This window comes from Phocoena sinus, chromosome 14 (assembly GCF_008692025.1).
Source record: "Phocoena sinus isolate mPhoSin1 chromosome 14, mPhoSin1.pri, whole genome shotgun sequence".
Classification (NCBI taxonomy): domain Eukaryota; kingdom Metazoa; phylum Chordata; class Mammalia; order Artiodactyla; family Phocoenidae; genus Phocoena; species Phocoena sinus.
In genome coordinates, this window is record NC_045776.1 from 887313 (window position 1) to 899928 (window position 12616).

The 12616-nt window shown below is 39.4% G+C and overlaps 1 protein-coding gene across 8 annotated transcripts in view; it reads right to left on the minus strand.

Annotated features, from left to right (window-relative positions):
- ATP9B (ATPase phospholipid transporting 9B (putative)) overlaps positions 1–12616 on the minus strand; it is a 217153-nt gene that overhangs the window by 147509 nt on the left and 57028 nt on the right. For all 8 annotated transcript variants that reach the window (XM_032654355.1, XM_032654351.1, XM_032654354.1 and 5 more), the window contains one exon: positions 8567–8618. In XM_032654355.1, the coding sequence (XP_032510246.1) occupies positions 8567–8618 (52 nt within the window). The remainder of the gene's footprint in view (positions 1–8566; positions 8619–12616) is intronic.

Consider the following 12616-nt stretch of genomic DNA (forward strand, 5'->3'; position numbering starts at 1 on the left):
AAGGCTGCATACTATGTGATTCCAACTACATGACATTCCGGAAAAGAAAAAAACCACGGAGACACTAAAGAGATCTGTGGCTGCCCAGGATGGAGTTGGGGGTAGAGGTAAATAGGCAGAGCACAGAAAATTTCTAGGACAGTGAAAATCCTCTGTATGATATATATAACGATGGATGGATGTCATTATACATTTGCCAAAACCCATAGAATGTACTACACCAAGAGTGAATTTTCATGTAAACTATGGAATTTGGGTGAGGATGATGTGTCAGCGTCAGTCCATCAACTGCAACAAATGCATCATCTGGTGGGGGATGCTGATGATGAGGGAAGCTACGCAGGTGTGAGGGCATGGGGCGTACTGGAAATCTCTGTACTGCCTTCTCACTTTTTTTTTGTGAACTTAAAAAAATAAAGTACAGGGCTTCCCTGGTGGCGCAGTGGTTAAGAATCTGCCTGCCAATGCAGGGGACACGGGTTCGAGCCCTGGTCTGGGAAGATCCCACATGCCACGGAGCAACATGCCGCGGAGCAACTAAGCCCATGCGCCACAACTACTGCGCCTGCGCTCTAGAGCCTGAGAGCCACAACTACTGAGCCCACGTGCCACAACTACTGAAGCCCGCACTCCTAGAGCCCGTGCTCCACAACAAGAGAAGCCACCGCAATGAGAAGCCCGTGCTCCGCAACCAAGAGTAGCCCCTTCTCGCCACAACTGGAGAAAGCCTGCACGCAACAATGAAGACACAACACAGCCACAAATAAAAATAAATATAATTTTTAAAAATGTACAAAATTTAAAAAATTTTTTAAGAAACATATTCAGATTAACACAGAAAATATACACCAAACGTATTATACAAACTTTTTTCTTTGCAGGAAAAGAACACTGCAAATAACTGAAACTGCACTACAGAAATTCACATTTAAATTTATATTTGAACACCCGCAATGGAGACTACTTTCCACTGTACTTTTCTCATATCTGTATTTCCGAGCTCCCCTTCCCCTGTCTATCAGTGTTTGCTCCTATCCATCAATTTCATGTAGAATTATACTACTGATCAGCGCAGTTCAGCACCAGTGTTGCTCTGGTGAACGGCTGACTGCAAACGTGGTCCTGCAGTAGAGCCCACACTGCATGTCCTCTCCACTTCAGCAGCTAATTTCATCAACAAGTTATCTCATGGCCTTTTCCCTTTTACCCAGAGGAAGAGGTTGCCATATGCCAGGTCAGCTTTCAGTAGTGATCACTACAGCAAAACAGAAGCATTAGACGGGTGGGTACCCCTCCAGGGTGAGGCCCTGGCCTTTGCCTGGGAGCTGCAGGGAGATGGAGGCCCTGACTTCTCGGCTGCACTGGCCTAGGGCAGAAGCTTCCTTCACATGGAGCTGGGGTAGGTCATGGCTAAAATTCCACAGGATCAATCTGTTTTTATCAAGAAAGATCTCTGAAGAATATTAAAACAATTACTTTCAAAAGATATACAACTGAACACTGAAGATTTATTTTAGGGATTTTCGTCGATGAAACAATCCTCTAGTGATTTTCAACCAGGGGCGATTTTGCCCCCAGGAAGCGTCTGGAGACTTGGGTTTCACAGCAGGCGCTGGGGGTGGGGGCTGGAAGGGTGCTCCTGGCACCCGGGGAGTCTAGGCCAAGAATACTGCCCAACACCCTGCAGTGCAGAGACAAGCCACCACTACAAAGAAATAAATACCAGGCCCCAAACGTCAACAGTACTGAAGGCAATTCAAAACTTAAAAGCTGGTGTAGCAGTGGGAAGAGCCAGTCTTGGGCTGAGCACTGCCTAATAACCCACTCACTGAGCTCCCTGTCCAGGTACTTCACCTTATGAAGGTTTTCATGTGCACAGTGGAAAAAATAAGACTTACTTTGGAGTGGTGGTGTAAAATTTAGAGGAAAATCTATTAGAATCTGCCAGCGAATGGTATACGCCGGGAACGTATTAGTTACTTAGCCAATTATTTCTGCAACTTGGGGAACGAACTAAGGTAGCTACGTAAGAACGCGTCTTTACACAGCTCAGTCCAGTGCACCTTTCGCACAGTGTTCTCAACTAAAATGGGTCCGTGCGAATCCACATCCACCCCTAGCAGAAATGGACCCCTGCACATCTGTAAGCATTTCCTTGCTCTCTTATTCTGCGTAAATACCAAATACTTTTTCTCTTGGAGCCAATGCACTTTCAACTAATTACAGCCACCAGCAATTCAGCATCTGAAATGCACCCCACTGATGCCTTAACCAAGTGCATTTAATCCTTTTAACTACCGATGGCACAGGCATTAGTGTTGCCAACATGAAACTAGGAGATTCATACAGGTTAGGTCACTTCTGTAAGACATAATGAGACAGAGAGCTAAGAAAAGATTTTTCAATCACCTATTTTATCAGCTGAAGATATATCTATGAGACCTTCATCTGATTTCATGCACTTTGAAAAATATATCTAGTTATGTAAATAAATTTTCTTACGTATTATTTGTCAAAAGATTTATGGGGCTTCCCTGGTGGCGCAGTGGTTGAGAGTCCGCCTGCCGATGCAGGGGACACGGGTTCGTGCCCCGGTCCGGGAAGATCCCACATGCCGCGGAGCGGCTGGGCCCGTGAGCCATGGCCGCTGAGCCTGCGCGTCCGGAGCCTGTGCTCCGCAACGGGAGAGGCCACAACAGTGAGAGGCCCGCTTACCACAAAAACTAAAAAATAAATAAATTAAAAAAAAAAAGATTTATGATAAGGAGAATAACTGGTTTCAACTAAAAAGGAGTACTAGGAAATTTGCAGTACCCATTATTTTACACTTAAACCTTTTACTCAAGATTGATTTTTTTTTCCTCTTAAATGTATGCATGGTTATATATATCTGTATGTGTGTGTTTTATAAAGTATAAAAGCAACTTAAAAGGGACTGGATTCTAGATTCTGTATGACACAAACTTTGAGACATCAATGCCAACAGCTCTGCTCCAGGTTTGCTTTCTAACATAGAAAATAAGAAAAGGTGAGAATATCTACAGTCTCTTAAATTTCAAACATTTTGTGTTTCTAAAAGTGAAACTAATACCTTATGTAGATGTCTATAAACTTATTAAACACTGGAAACAATATACTTGCCATTCTTAAAAGTAAAAGGGTATGCCTCATGTTAAATAATTACACACTATTTTTAAGATTTAGAGGAAACTGACATATTAATTATCTTCAAGTACAATTACATTACTAGGCTCACAGTAACTGATATGATTTAAAGAAAGAGACAGAGAAAAAGACAGAGAGGGAATGAACTGCAGCAAAATCAGAAGTATGGCCAACTTGACTTGTCTTACACGAAGTATATCTAGTAATTTTTTCACAGCAAGCACTAGCTACAACTGATGTCAGTTAAGGCTTGGTAAAAATGAATTATTAAATTGGTCTGCTTATATCCTATTACTGACTTCTTATGAATACTTGATTTTATTTGGTATAATTGACAAGAGTTGACAGCAAAGGACAGGTTTAATGACAATCAAATGAAGATCAACTCGTGTATATGTCACCTAGCAGAGCCGCATCAAGTGGTGATAAAGTACTTGATGGGACACTGTGAGACAGGGCACATGAGTCTGTCATATGTTGTAATAAGTTACCGTGTAATATTAGCAGACTGCCTGCAACAGCTCACAAATCCAACAGGTCTGAAAGAGACAGGCTACAGTATGTGCCCAAGAAAAGAAAAATAGACATTGACTTTGCATATATAACACCGGGTCGTTTGCCATTAAACTTAGTTTCTAAATCATTTACATGACTTAATGACTCTGCATGAAATTTTTAAGCTGGCGGCAGGATGAACAGCACCACAGAGAGGATGTGGATAAGCACAGCGTCATTTACCTGCCCCTCGCCCTCTAACAAGTGACAGCCGAGCTACTGTAATATGTCCCCAACACTTAAACGATAATGCCATCACTCAGGAGGCAAGTGAAAAAGATATTGGCATTTATAAGAGATTGATGAAAATTAGTTCTAAAGCATTAATTTCTTTTAATACCACTAAAAGAATTGTGTGCATTCAGGAGATATTTGATCTGAATTAAGAAACTGATGAAGCAATTGATTAATTGGAATTTAAGCCATCAGTCACCAGATCCATCAACAGCTTCATTTACATTCTAAACAATCAACTGACGGCCCAACAGAATACCCTGTATTAATACACAGTCAATATGATGCCGCGAAGAGACTCACTGAGCTGTACTGACAAACGCCCAGTGGCTATTGTCCAAACTCCACACGCTGTGTAGATTTAAGACTTTCACACTGGCTAGGGTTTAGAGATTCTTACTATAACAGACAGTGTATTACCAGGGTTTCCTGAACTGAAACTGAAAAATAATAAAGTAATATTAACAGTGTTAGCAGATACACAAAAAATTCTAAACATGTATGTCTAAAAACAAGGCTTTAATTTAAAACCTTAAATAATTAGGTAAAGTCACACGCATTTCTAAAGCTAAGAATCCTTGATTGAAAGCAGTGTTATGACACATTTTACACAGCTGGGAAGCTGTCTGGTCCATTTTATAAAGAGAAGAAAAATATCATGAAACAGTAATCTGACATTTTAGTATCTCCATAAGAGTAACAGTAATTGTTTTAACAATTTAAATTTGACAGAAAAAAATCATAAAACTGAGGAATATAATAGAACCACAGGTTAAAACAGATGACAGTAAGGTCCTAAACTTGGAGCCATTAATAACCTTCCAGGAATATGTTAAATAGTAAAAATTTAGCATACGTGTATATTATGTACATTTTTCTGAGGAACAAAGTGATAATTCTTAAGATTCTCAGAAAGACCCATGACCTCCAAAATATTAAATACCATTACCCTACAGAGGGAAACTGTCCCTACAACATAGAATACAAAGCAAAATTTGAGGAAAAAAAACATTTTTAAAACATAATCAATTTGGATATAACGTTATTTATCTGTAGTTGGCACATCAGAGAGTATCTCACTTGCCTAATTCTCTAATATTCTCTTCATGTTTTGCTATCTTATTACGTCATAACAATGATACGATGGCTGAAGAACAATTTCTAAAACTTCAGCAAACATTTACTAGCCCTCAGATTCCTCCTCTGAAAAACGGCCATTTCTAACAGCCTTCCAGCTTTGAAGAGATGGATTTGCTCACACTTTATCTCCTCACATAGCCTGTATACTCTACTTCCTCTACGTTAATGACCTACAGCCGTTCCCACATTGAGCATGATATTCTTAACCTTACATATATTCCTACCACGATCACTACAAGGGCAATTAAACATAAAAGCATCTCCCGGGATTTCCCTGGCAGTCCGGTGGTTAAGAATCCGTGCTTCCAGGCTTCCCTGGTGGCGCAGTGGTTGAGAGTCCGCCTGCCGATGCAGGGGACGCGGCTTCGCGCCCCGGTCCGGGAAGATCCCACATGCCGCGGAGCGGCTGGGCCCGTGAGCCATGGCCGCTGAGCCTGCGCGTCCGGAGCCTGTGCTCCGCAACGGGAGAGGCCACAACGGTGAGAGGCCCGCGTACCGCAAAAAAAAAAAAAAAAAAAAAAAAAAAGAATCTGTGCTTCCGGTGTAGGGCACACGGGTTCGATCCCTGGTCGGGGAACTAAGATTCCGCATGCCGAGTGGTGCAGCCAAAAAAGAAAAAAGAAGTATCTCCCAAATGCAAACTGTTTGTTATTCATTATACTGAATACATTTACAAACAAAGACAAAGAAATCATAAATAAGTAGGGATGGCAGTGTAAAAATCTCTGAAAACCCATTCCTCCATAACTGTAATGACAACATAAGCAAAAATTGTCTAAAGCAACTTTTTCAAAACTCTGGAAAATAATCAAAGACTTGCAACAATCCCAGGTGCATTTATTCAAGAAACACGGCTAAATCTAGCTATGAGTGAGATGTGTGGTGTTTTGACGTGTCCCTTTTCCAGTACCCTGCCCCCATCAAACTCCACAGTAGCTGAGCAAACCAATGGTCTGGTAGCCACTGAGGGGAAGAAACCAGGGCTAGGACTCCCCAAGCCCCACGCCCAGACAACTGTAACCACCTGACCAGGCAGAGCTTGTCTGGATTTGACTCAACCCACAGTTCATTCACTGAGAATGTGTTTTCCCTGGAATGTTTGTCAAAAACAAAGAGTGGCCGTTGTTTAATGTCACAGCTACCTTGGGTGGTGGTTAAAGCTGGGGTAAACAACAAGCTGACCAAAAAAATTTAAAAGAAAAATCAGATAACAAGGAGCAAAAGCTCTATCGTATTCCCGAGAGCCTAGAAGGCCACCTGCCAGTGCAGGGCTGCACACAATGCCCTTGAAAACCCGAGAGGCCCGAATCTCTCACACCTGGCTGACTCTGAGGCTCTGTACAAGCAAGTGACGGCAAAGGCAGAGTTTTAACTGCCTGACACAGCCCTGCAGGTGTTAAGGGAACACTAGCTATTTGTAAAAGATAAACCTTGCAACTCTGGTACTTAATAATACTTCTCTGTCATACAGAGTCCACTTGGTGACAGAATGGGAGGGGAGTCTGTTCCACACAGACATTAAGGAACCTAAACTGAGGGAAGCTCTGCCATCTTCAACAGGCAGCTTCCAAGGTTACCCTGGTCATGGACACATAGCCAGTACAGGGAAAGCCGAGGCTGGAAGTGGTACACATGACTTTCAGCCACCCTCCTTCGGCCATACCTCAGGGCATGGCCCCATCTAACTGGACAGGAAAGGGAGATGGACTGGAAAAGTAGTTCTCCAGTCTCCACCCTATGGGAAAAACAAAACCACACATTAAACAGCACACAATAAAGTAAAGGTATCAAGTGTACAGAGGTCACTTGATTATTAGGTATAACTGAATTCTGCTGTTAATGGCAGCCTCATCTTACGATGTAAGTAATCATAACTACAGTTGGTGAAAAGAGAAAACATTTTTCTTCTCTCTCATGACTTAAAATGTCCTTTTAAAGAAACGCTGTTTAGGGACTTTGCTGGTGGTCCAGTGATTAAGACTCCTCGCTCCCAACACAGGGGGCCCGGGTTCGACCCCTGGTCAGGGAATTAGATCCTGCGTGCCACAACTAAGACCTCGCATGTGGCAATGAAGATCCCGCACGCCGCAAATAAGACCCGGCACAGCCAAATAAATAAATTTTTTTAAAAATACAAAAAAACAACAAAAAACCCCCCACTGTTTGTAAATGGAGAAAAAACTAAATCAACAACTCTAAATTTTAACCACGTCCTTTCTAGAGTTTTCATGCTACAAATAATAATACATATGCTGAGCTTCCCATAAAAATACTGCTCATTTATGCAACAAAGTCAGAAATATAAGGCAGAAGGAACTTTGGATATTACTTGACAAACCTCTCATCATTTTAGAGATGATGAAAATGTATGACCACGTGGCTAGGTCATATAATTAGAAATTGGTCAAAGCAGACTAGATTTTAGGTTTCCTGATTTCCAACCAATGGATTTTTTTTCCTTGACCACATGAGGCTTCCTTCTCATTACCCCTTTTGCACCTTCTTCTTATTGTTTAAAGCTCTGGTCATATAAGTATCATTTTTCTGTGAAGCCCATTTCAACTCACCTAGGCAAATTGTCTGTTCCCTCCCATTACCCCTACATGTCTTATTTATTTATTTGTTTATTTATTTTTGGCAGCATTGGGTCTTCATTGCTGTGCGCGGGCTTTCTCTAGTGTGGCAAGCAGGGGTTACTCTTTGTTGTGCTGCGTGGGCTTCTCATTGTGGTGGCTTCTCCTGTTGCAAAGCACGGGCTCTAGGCGCACGGGCTTCAGCAGTTGTGGCACGCGGGCTCAGTAGTTGTGGCTCGCGGGCTCAGTAGTTGTGGCTCGCGGGCTCCAGAGCACAGGCTCAGTAGTTGTGGCGCACGGGCTCAGTTGCTCCGCGGCATGTGGGCTCTTCCCACACCAGGGCTCGAACCCGTGTCCCCTGCATTGGCAGGAGGATTCTTAACCACTACGCCACCAGCAAAGCCCTCCACATGCCTTTTAATATTTATACTATCTATACAATCAGAGTACTGCTAATCATCAACGTGTGTACTTCCATAAATAAGTAGATCATAAACTCTTTGAAGAGAGCAACTCGGCTTTACTCCCTTTTGTATTCTAAGCAACAGGTAGTACCTGGCATAAAGTAAGTGCTAAATAAATGTTTGCTGAATAAGAAATAAAAGTGCAAATGCAGAATAGCAATCAAGTTTTGAGGAATATCACCATCTATTTAGATATCAAAATGGATTCGAATGAAAACTTTCACTTGATATAGGAAAGGATATTTTTTAAACCAACATATTACACGGTAAAATCATTGTTTTAAACATAAACAATTAAATGTGATTTAGAAATTAATGAATTCAATAGATTATCATTCAAAGAAAAATTCTTACAAGAATAAATTTAACTTTTATCTTTCAAAATGAAAATTAAACTGCCAAAATACCAATCATCAGCAATAAAAATAAAAATACCTGCTTTTTCTGATGTCCTAAGAAATACCATGTCCGATGGAATTCTTTGATTCTGCAGAGTAATATAAAATATTAATTATCTACATGCAAGTTTACAAATTAACACAATTCCATTCCAAAGGAGAAATAGCTCCTAAAAACAACTAAAATGATGTTATATTTCAACTCTATACTGAAACAATTAACATCCATAATTTGTATAATAAAAATGAATATTTTAACTCATATTTTAGTTAGACCTCGAAGTTTCTTTCCGCATCAAGGAACCATGTAAATGGCATTTAGTGATGACCTGAAAACTACTTCATTTCCTGAAAAATGTTAAATATTACCATTTTTGTGGCCTCTGTTGTACCTCAACTCACACGTACAATATAACAGTTACTGTCTTATAAAAAAATGATGGCCTCCCTATCAGACTAAATGACCTAGAAAGTGAGGACAGTGTTCTTCCAACACCTAACACAAAACAGAGCATATCGAAAATGAGACACTTAATAAATGTTGAATGAAAGAATAAATGTACAACTGAGCAAACAAAACCCCACAAATTTGAGGAGATATTCTTTTTACAAAGCAGGAAAGGAGAAAAACTCAAAGGTCGCTATTCATACATTTATTTAATCACTATTACTAATATTAGTATTCATTAGTATTACTAATAATAATTAGTATTACTAATTAGCATTAATTAGTTGGGAAAGCTATACAAACTAAAAGAAAAATATAATAAGAATACTTCACATAGTTTCATGAATTATTTATATTCTTTAAGACCTAAGTTAAGATTTACCTACACACAGTAAAGAAATGAACTACTTGTCAGCAAGCAACAAAAACAAACGTAAGTTGTTAAAGCAGAAAGAAGATATGCTGTAGAACAGAGCTACTTATTTCTAACATTTCTTGAGGCAATTGTTAAGATCTAAAGAACCTTTAGGTGAAGGGGGAAATCACAATGGAAACTAGAAAATATTGTTAATGAAATGGTAATAAAAACTCAGCATATCAACATATCATGTATGGAACACAGCCGACGTCAGGAAAATGATAAGAGGAAAATATACATGACTAAACTGCATACAACAGAAAAGGCAGGCTAAAAATATACAAAGGACTAAATATCCATTCGAAACCAGGAAAAAAAAACCCAGCCAATAAATCCCAAAGAAAGTACAAGGATGTAACCAAATATAAGAGCAAAATTAATGACACAGAAAACAAAAACATACATACCAGTAACAAACAGCAAGAAGGTAAATATTTCTTTAAATATGCCCATTTCGGTAATAAGAAAAAACTAGCACTAGAATAAAACTGATAACAGATGGGCAAGCCTTCTAAACAAAAAACTGTAAAACATTACTGAAAGAAATTAAATGAAGCCTAAGGAAATAGAGAACACCATGTTCTGAAATTAGAATATACAGTATTGCCAAGATATGAAGTGTGCATATACTGATCTATACATTCAACACAAACCCAATCAAAATCTTAACATGTTTTTTTGGTGGGAAATGACAAGATATTCCTAATATTTACAGGGAAATGCAAAGGCCAAGAATGACTAGACAAGTGTGAGAAACAACACGGAGAGCTGTCTGTACAATATAACAAAACTAAATATTAAAATAGAATAATTAAGACAAGATGGTATTCCACTAAGATGGATGATTATATTAATGTAAAAGCAGAGAATCCAGAAGTCGGCCCACACATCCATGGACACCAGATTTATGAGAAAGTTGGCACTGCAGACATCTTTTCAATAAACAGTGCTGAGAAAACTAGATACCCATGGGCAATGAGAAGAGATAATACCTGGCCTCTACTTCAATCGAAACACGAAAATCTATTCCAAACGAATTATACTTCTAAATGTCAAAGTCAGGGACTCCCCTGGTGGCACAGTGGTTAAGAATCCGCCTGCCAATGCAGGGGACACAGGTTCGAGCCCTGGTCCGGGAAGATCCCACATGCTGCAGAGCAACTAAGCCCATGCGCCACAACTACGGAACCTGAGCTCTAGAGGCTGCGAGCCACAACTACTGAGCCCATGTGCCACAACTATTGAAGCCTGGGCGCCTAGAGCCCGTGCTCCACAACAAGAGAAGCCACCGCAGTGAGAGGTCCGCACACCGTGATGAAGAGTAGCCCCCACTCACCGCAACAAAGACCCAACGCAGCCAAAAATAAATAAATAAATAAATTTTTAAAAAATGTCAAAGTCAAAACAATAAAACCTAAAAGATAATACAGAAGAATATTTTCATGACTTTTTGGTAGGAAGAGATTTCTTAAACAAGACTCCTTCCCCCCACCACCACAAATTTAAAAAAAAACTTATTACAGATGAAAAGATTAATAAGGTTGACTTCGTTAGAATTTTTCTTTGAATGATAATATATTGAATTCATTAAGCATCTCTGTTCCACAAAGCACACTAGGAAGGAAAAGATATTCACAACATAAAACTAATAAAGGACTCCCATCCAGAGTACTTGAAGGCCTGCAAACTGTTAAGAAAGGATAACTCTGAAAAAAAACAGTAAGAGATTCTCACAGGCTTTTCCCAAATGAGAAAAATATCCAAAATCACATGAAAAGGTGTCCGACTTTGTTAGTCTTTACAGAAATGCACATTAAAACCACAACCACTATGTACAATTTGGAAATGGTAAATGTAAAAGGTTGGCAATGCCAAGTGTTGGCAAACATGAAGGAATGGGAACTCTTACTCACTGTCGATCTGAGTATAATTTGATACATCACTTTGCAAAATCATTTGCAGTAAGTACTCAAGTGCAACATACACACTCACCCCAAAATCCAACAAGTCCACTCCTCAGTACACATGCAGCAGCAATGTGTGCACATGTGAGCCAGAAGACATGGTCAAGTATGACTCAGAGGTATCAATCCTAACAGGCAAAACTTAGAAGCAACCCAAATACCCACCAACAGTAGAATGGATACAAGGCATACTATGTAACCACAAAATGAATGAATTACAGCTGCACACAACAAAATGAAGACTCTCATAATCAGTATTGGGTCAAAAATAAGCACCCACCCAAACACAGCCCCATCCCACTGAATTTTCTAGGCACCCTTGTTGAAAATCTGTTAACCAGAAATTTAAGACTTTATTTCTGGACTCTCAATGTTTAATTTATGCCAATTCCATACTGTCCTGATTAATGTTAACTTTGTAGAAAGTTCTGAAATGGAGAAGTGTGAATATGCCAATTTTGTTCACATTTTTAAAAACTGCTTTGGCTATTCTGAATCTCTTGTATTTCCATATGAATTTTAGAATCAGCTTGTCAATTTCTGCAAAGAAGTCAGCTGGGATGTTAAGAGGGACTGCACCGAACCTGTAGATCAGTTTGGGAGTACTGCCATTTTAACATACGAATACTTCCAATCCATGAACATGGGACGTCGTTCTGTTTATCCAGGTCTTCTTTACTGTGTTTTAACAATGTTTTGTAGTTTTCAAAGTACAAGTTTTGTTCTTTTGTTAAGTTTATTCTTAACCATGATTTTATTTATAAGTATTTTATTCCTTTGATACTATCATACATGGAATTTTTTTCTTAATTTTAGACCCCTACCCTTTATTCCCTTATCCTGTTTTATTTTCTATGAGGCATTAATAAGTAAACTAGAAACTTCAAAATAATTATTGGATATTTTTATTTTTCCCTCCTCTCAAGACTCAGCAACATAGGAGCAGGGACCTGTGTTTTCTTAATATGAAATTACCATGGTATAATGTACAGCAGTTTCTTTGACCATGACCCGTTCAGGATATCTGAACTCTTTCTGATTTTTGGCTATCATGAATAATGCAGGTATAAACATTCATGTTCAAGCTTTTGTGCCAATCTAAATTAATATTTACCTGTGATAAAGGTCCAGAAGTTCAACTTCTGGGTCAAATGATAGTTGTATACTCAGTTTTTTAACAGACTGTCTAATGATTTTCCAGAATAGCTGTAACATTTGATATCCCCACATGAATTGCATGTAATCCACTATCTTTAT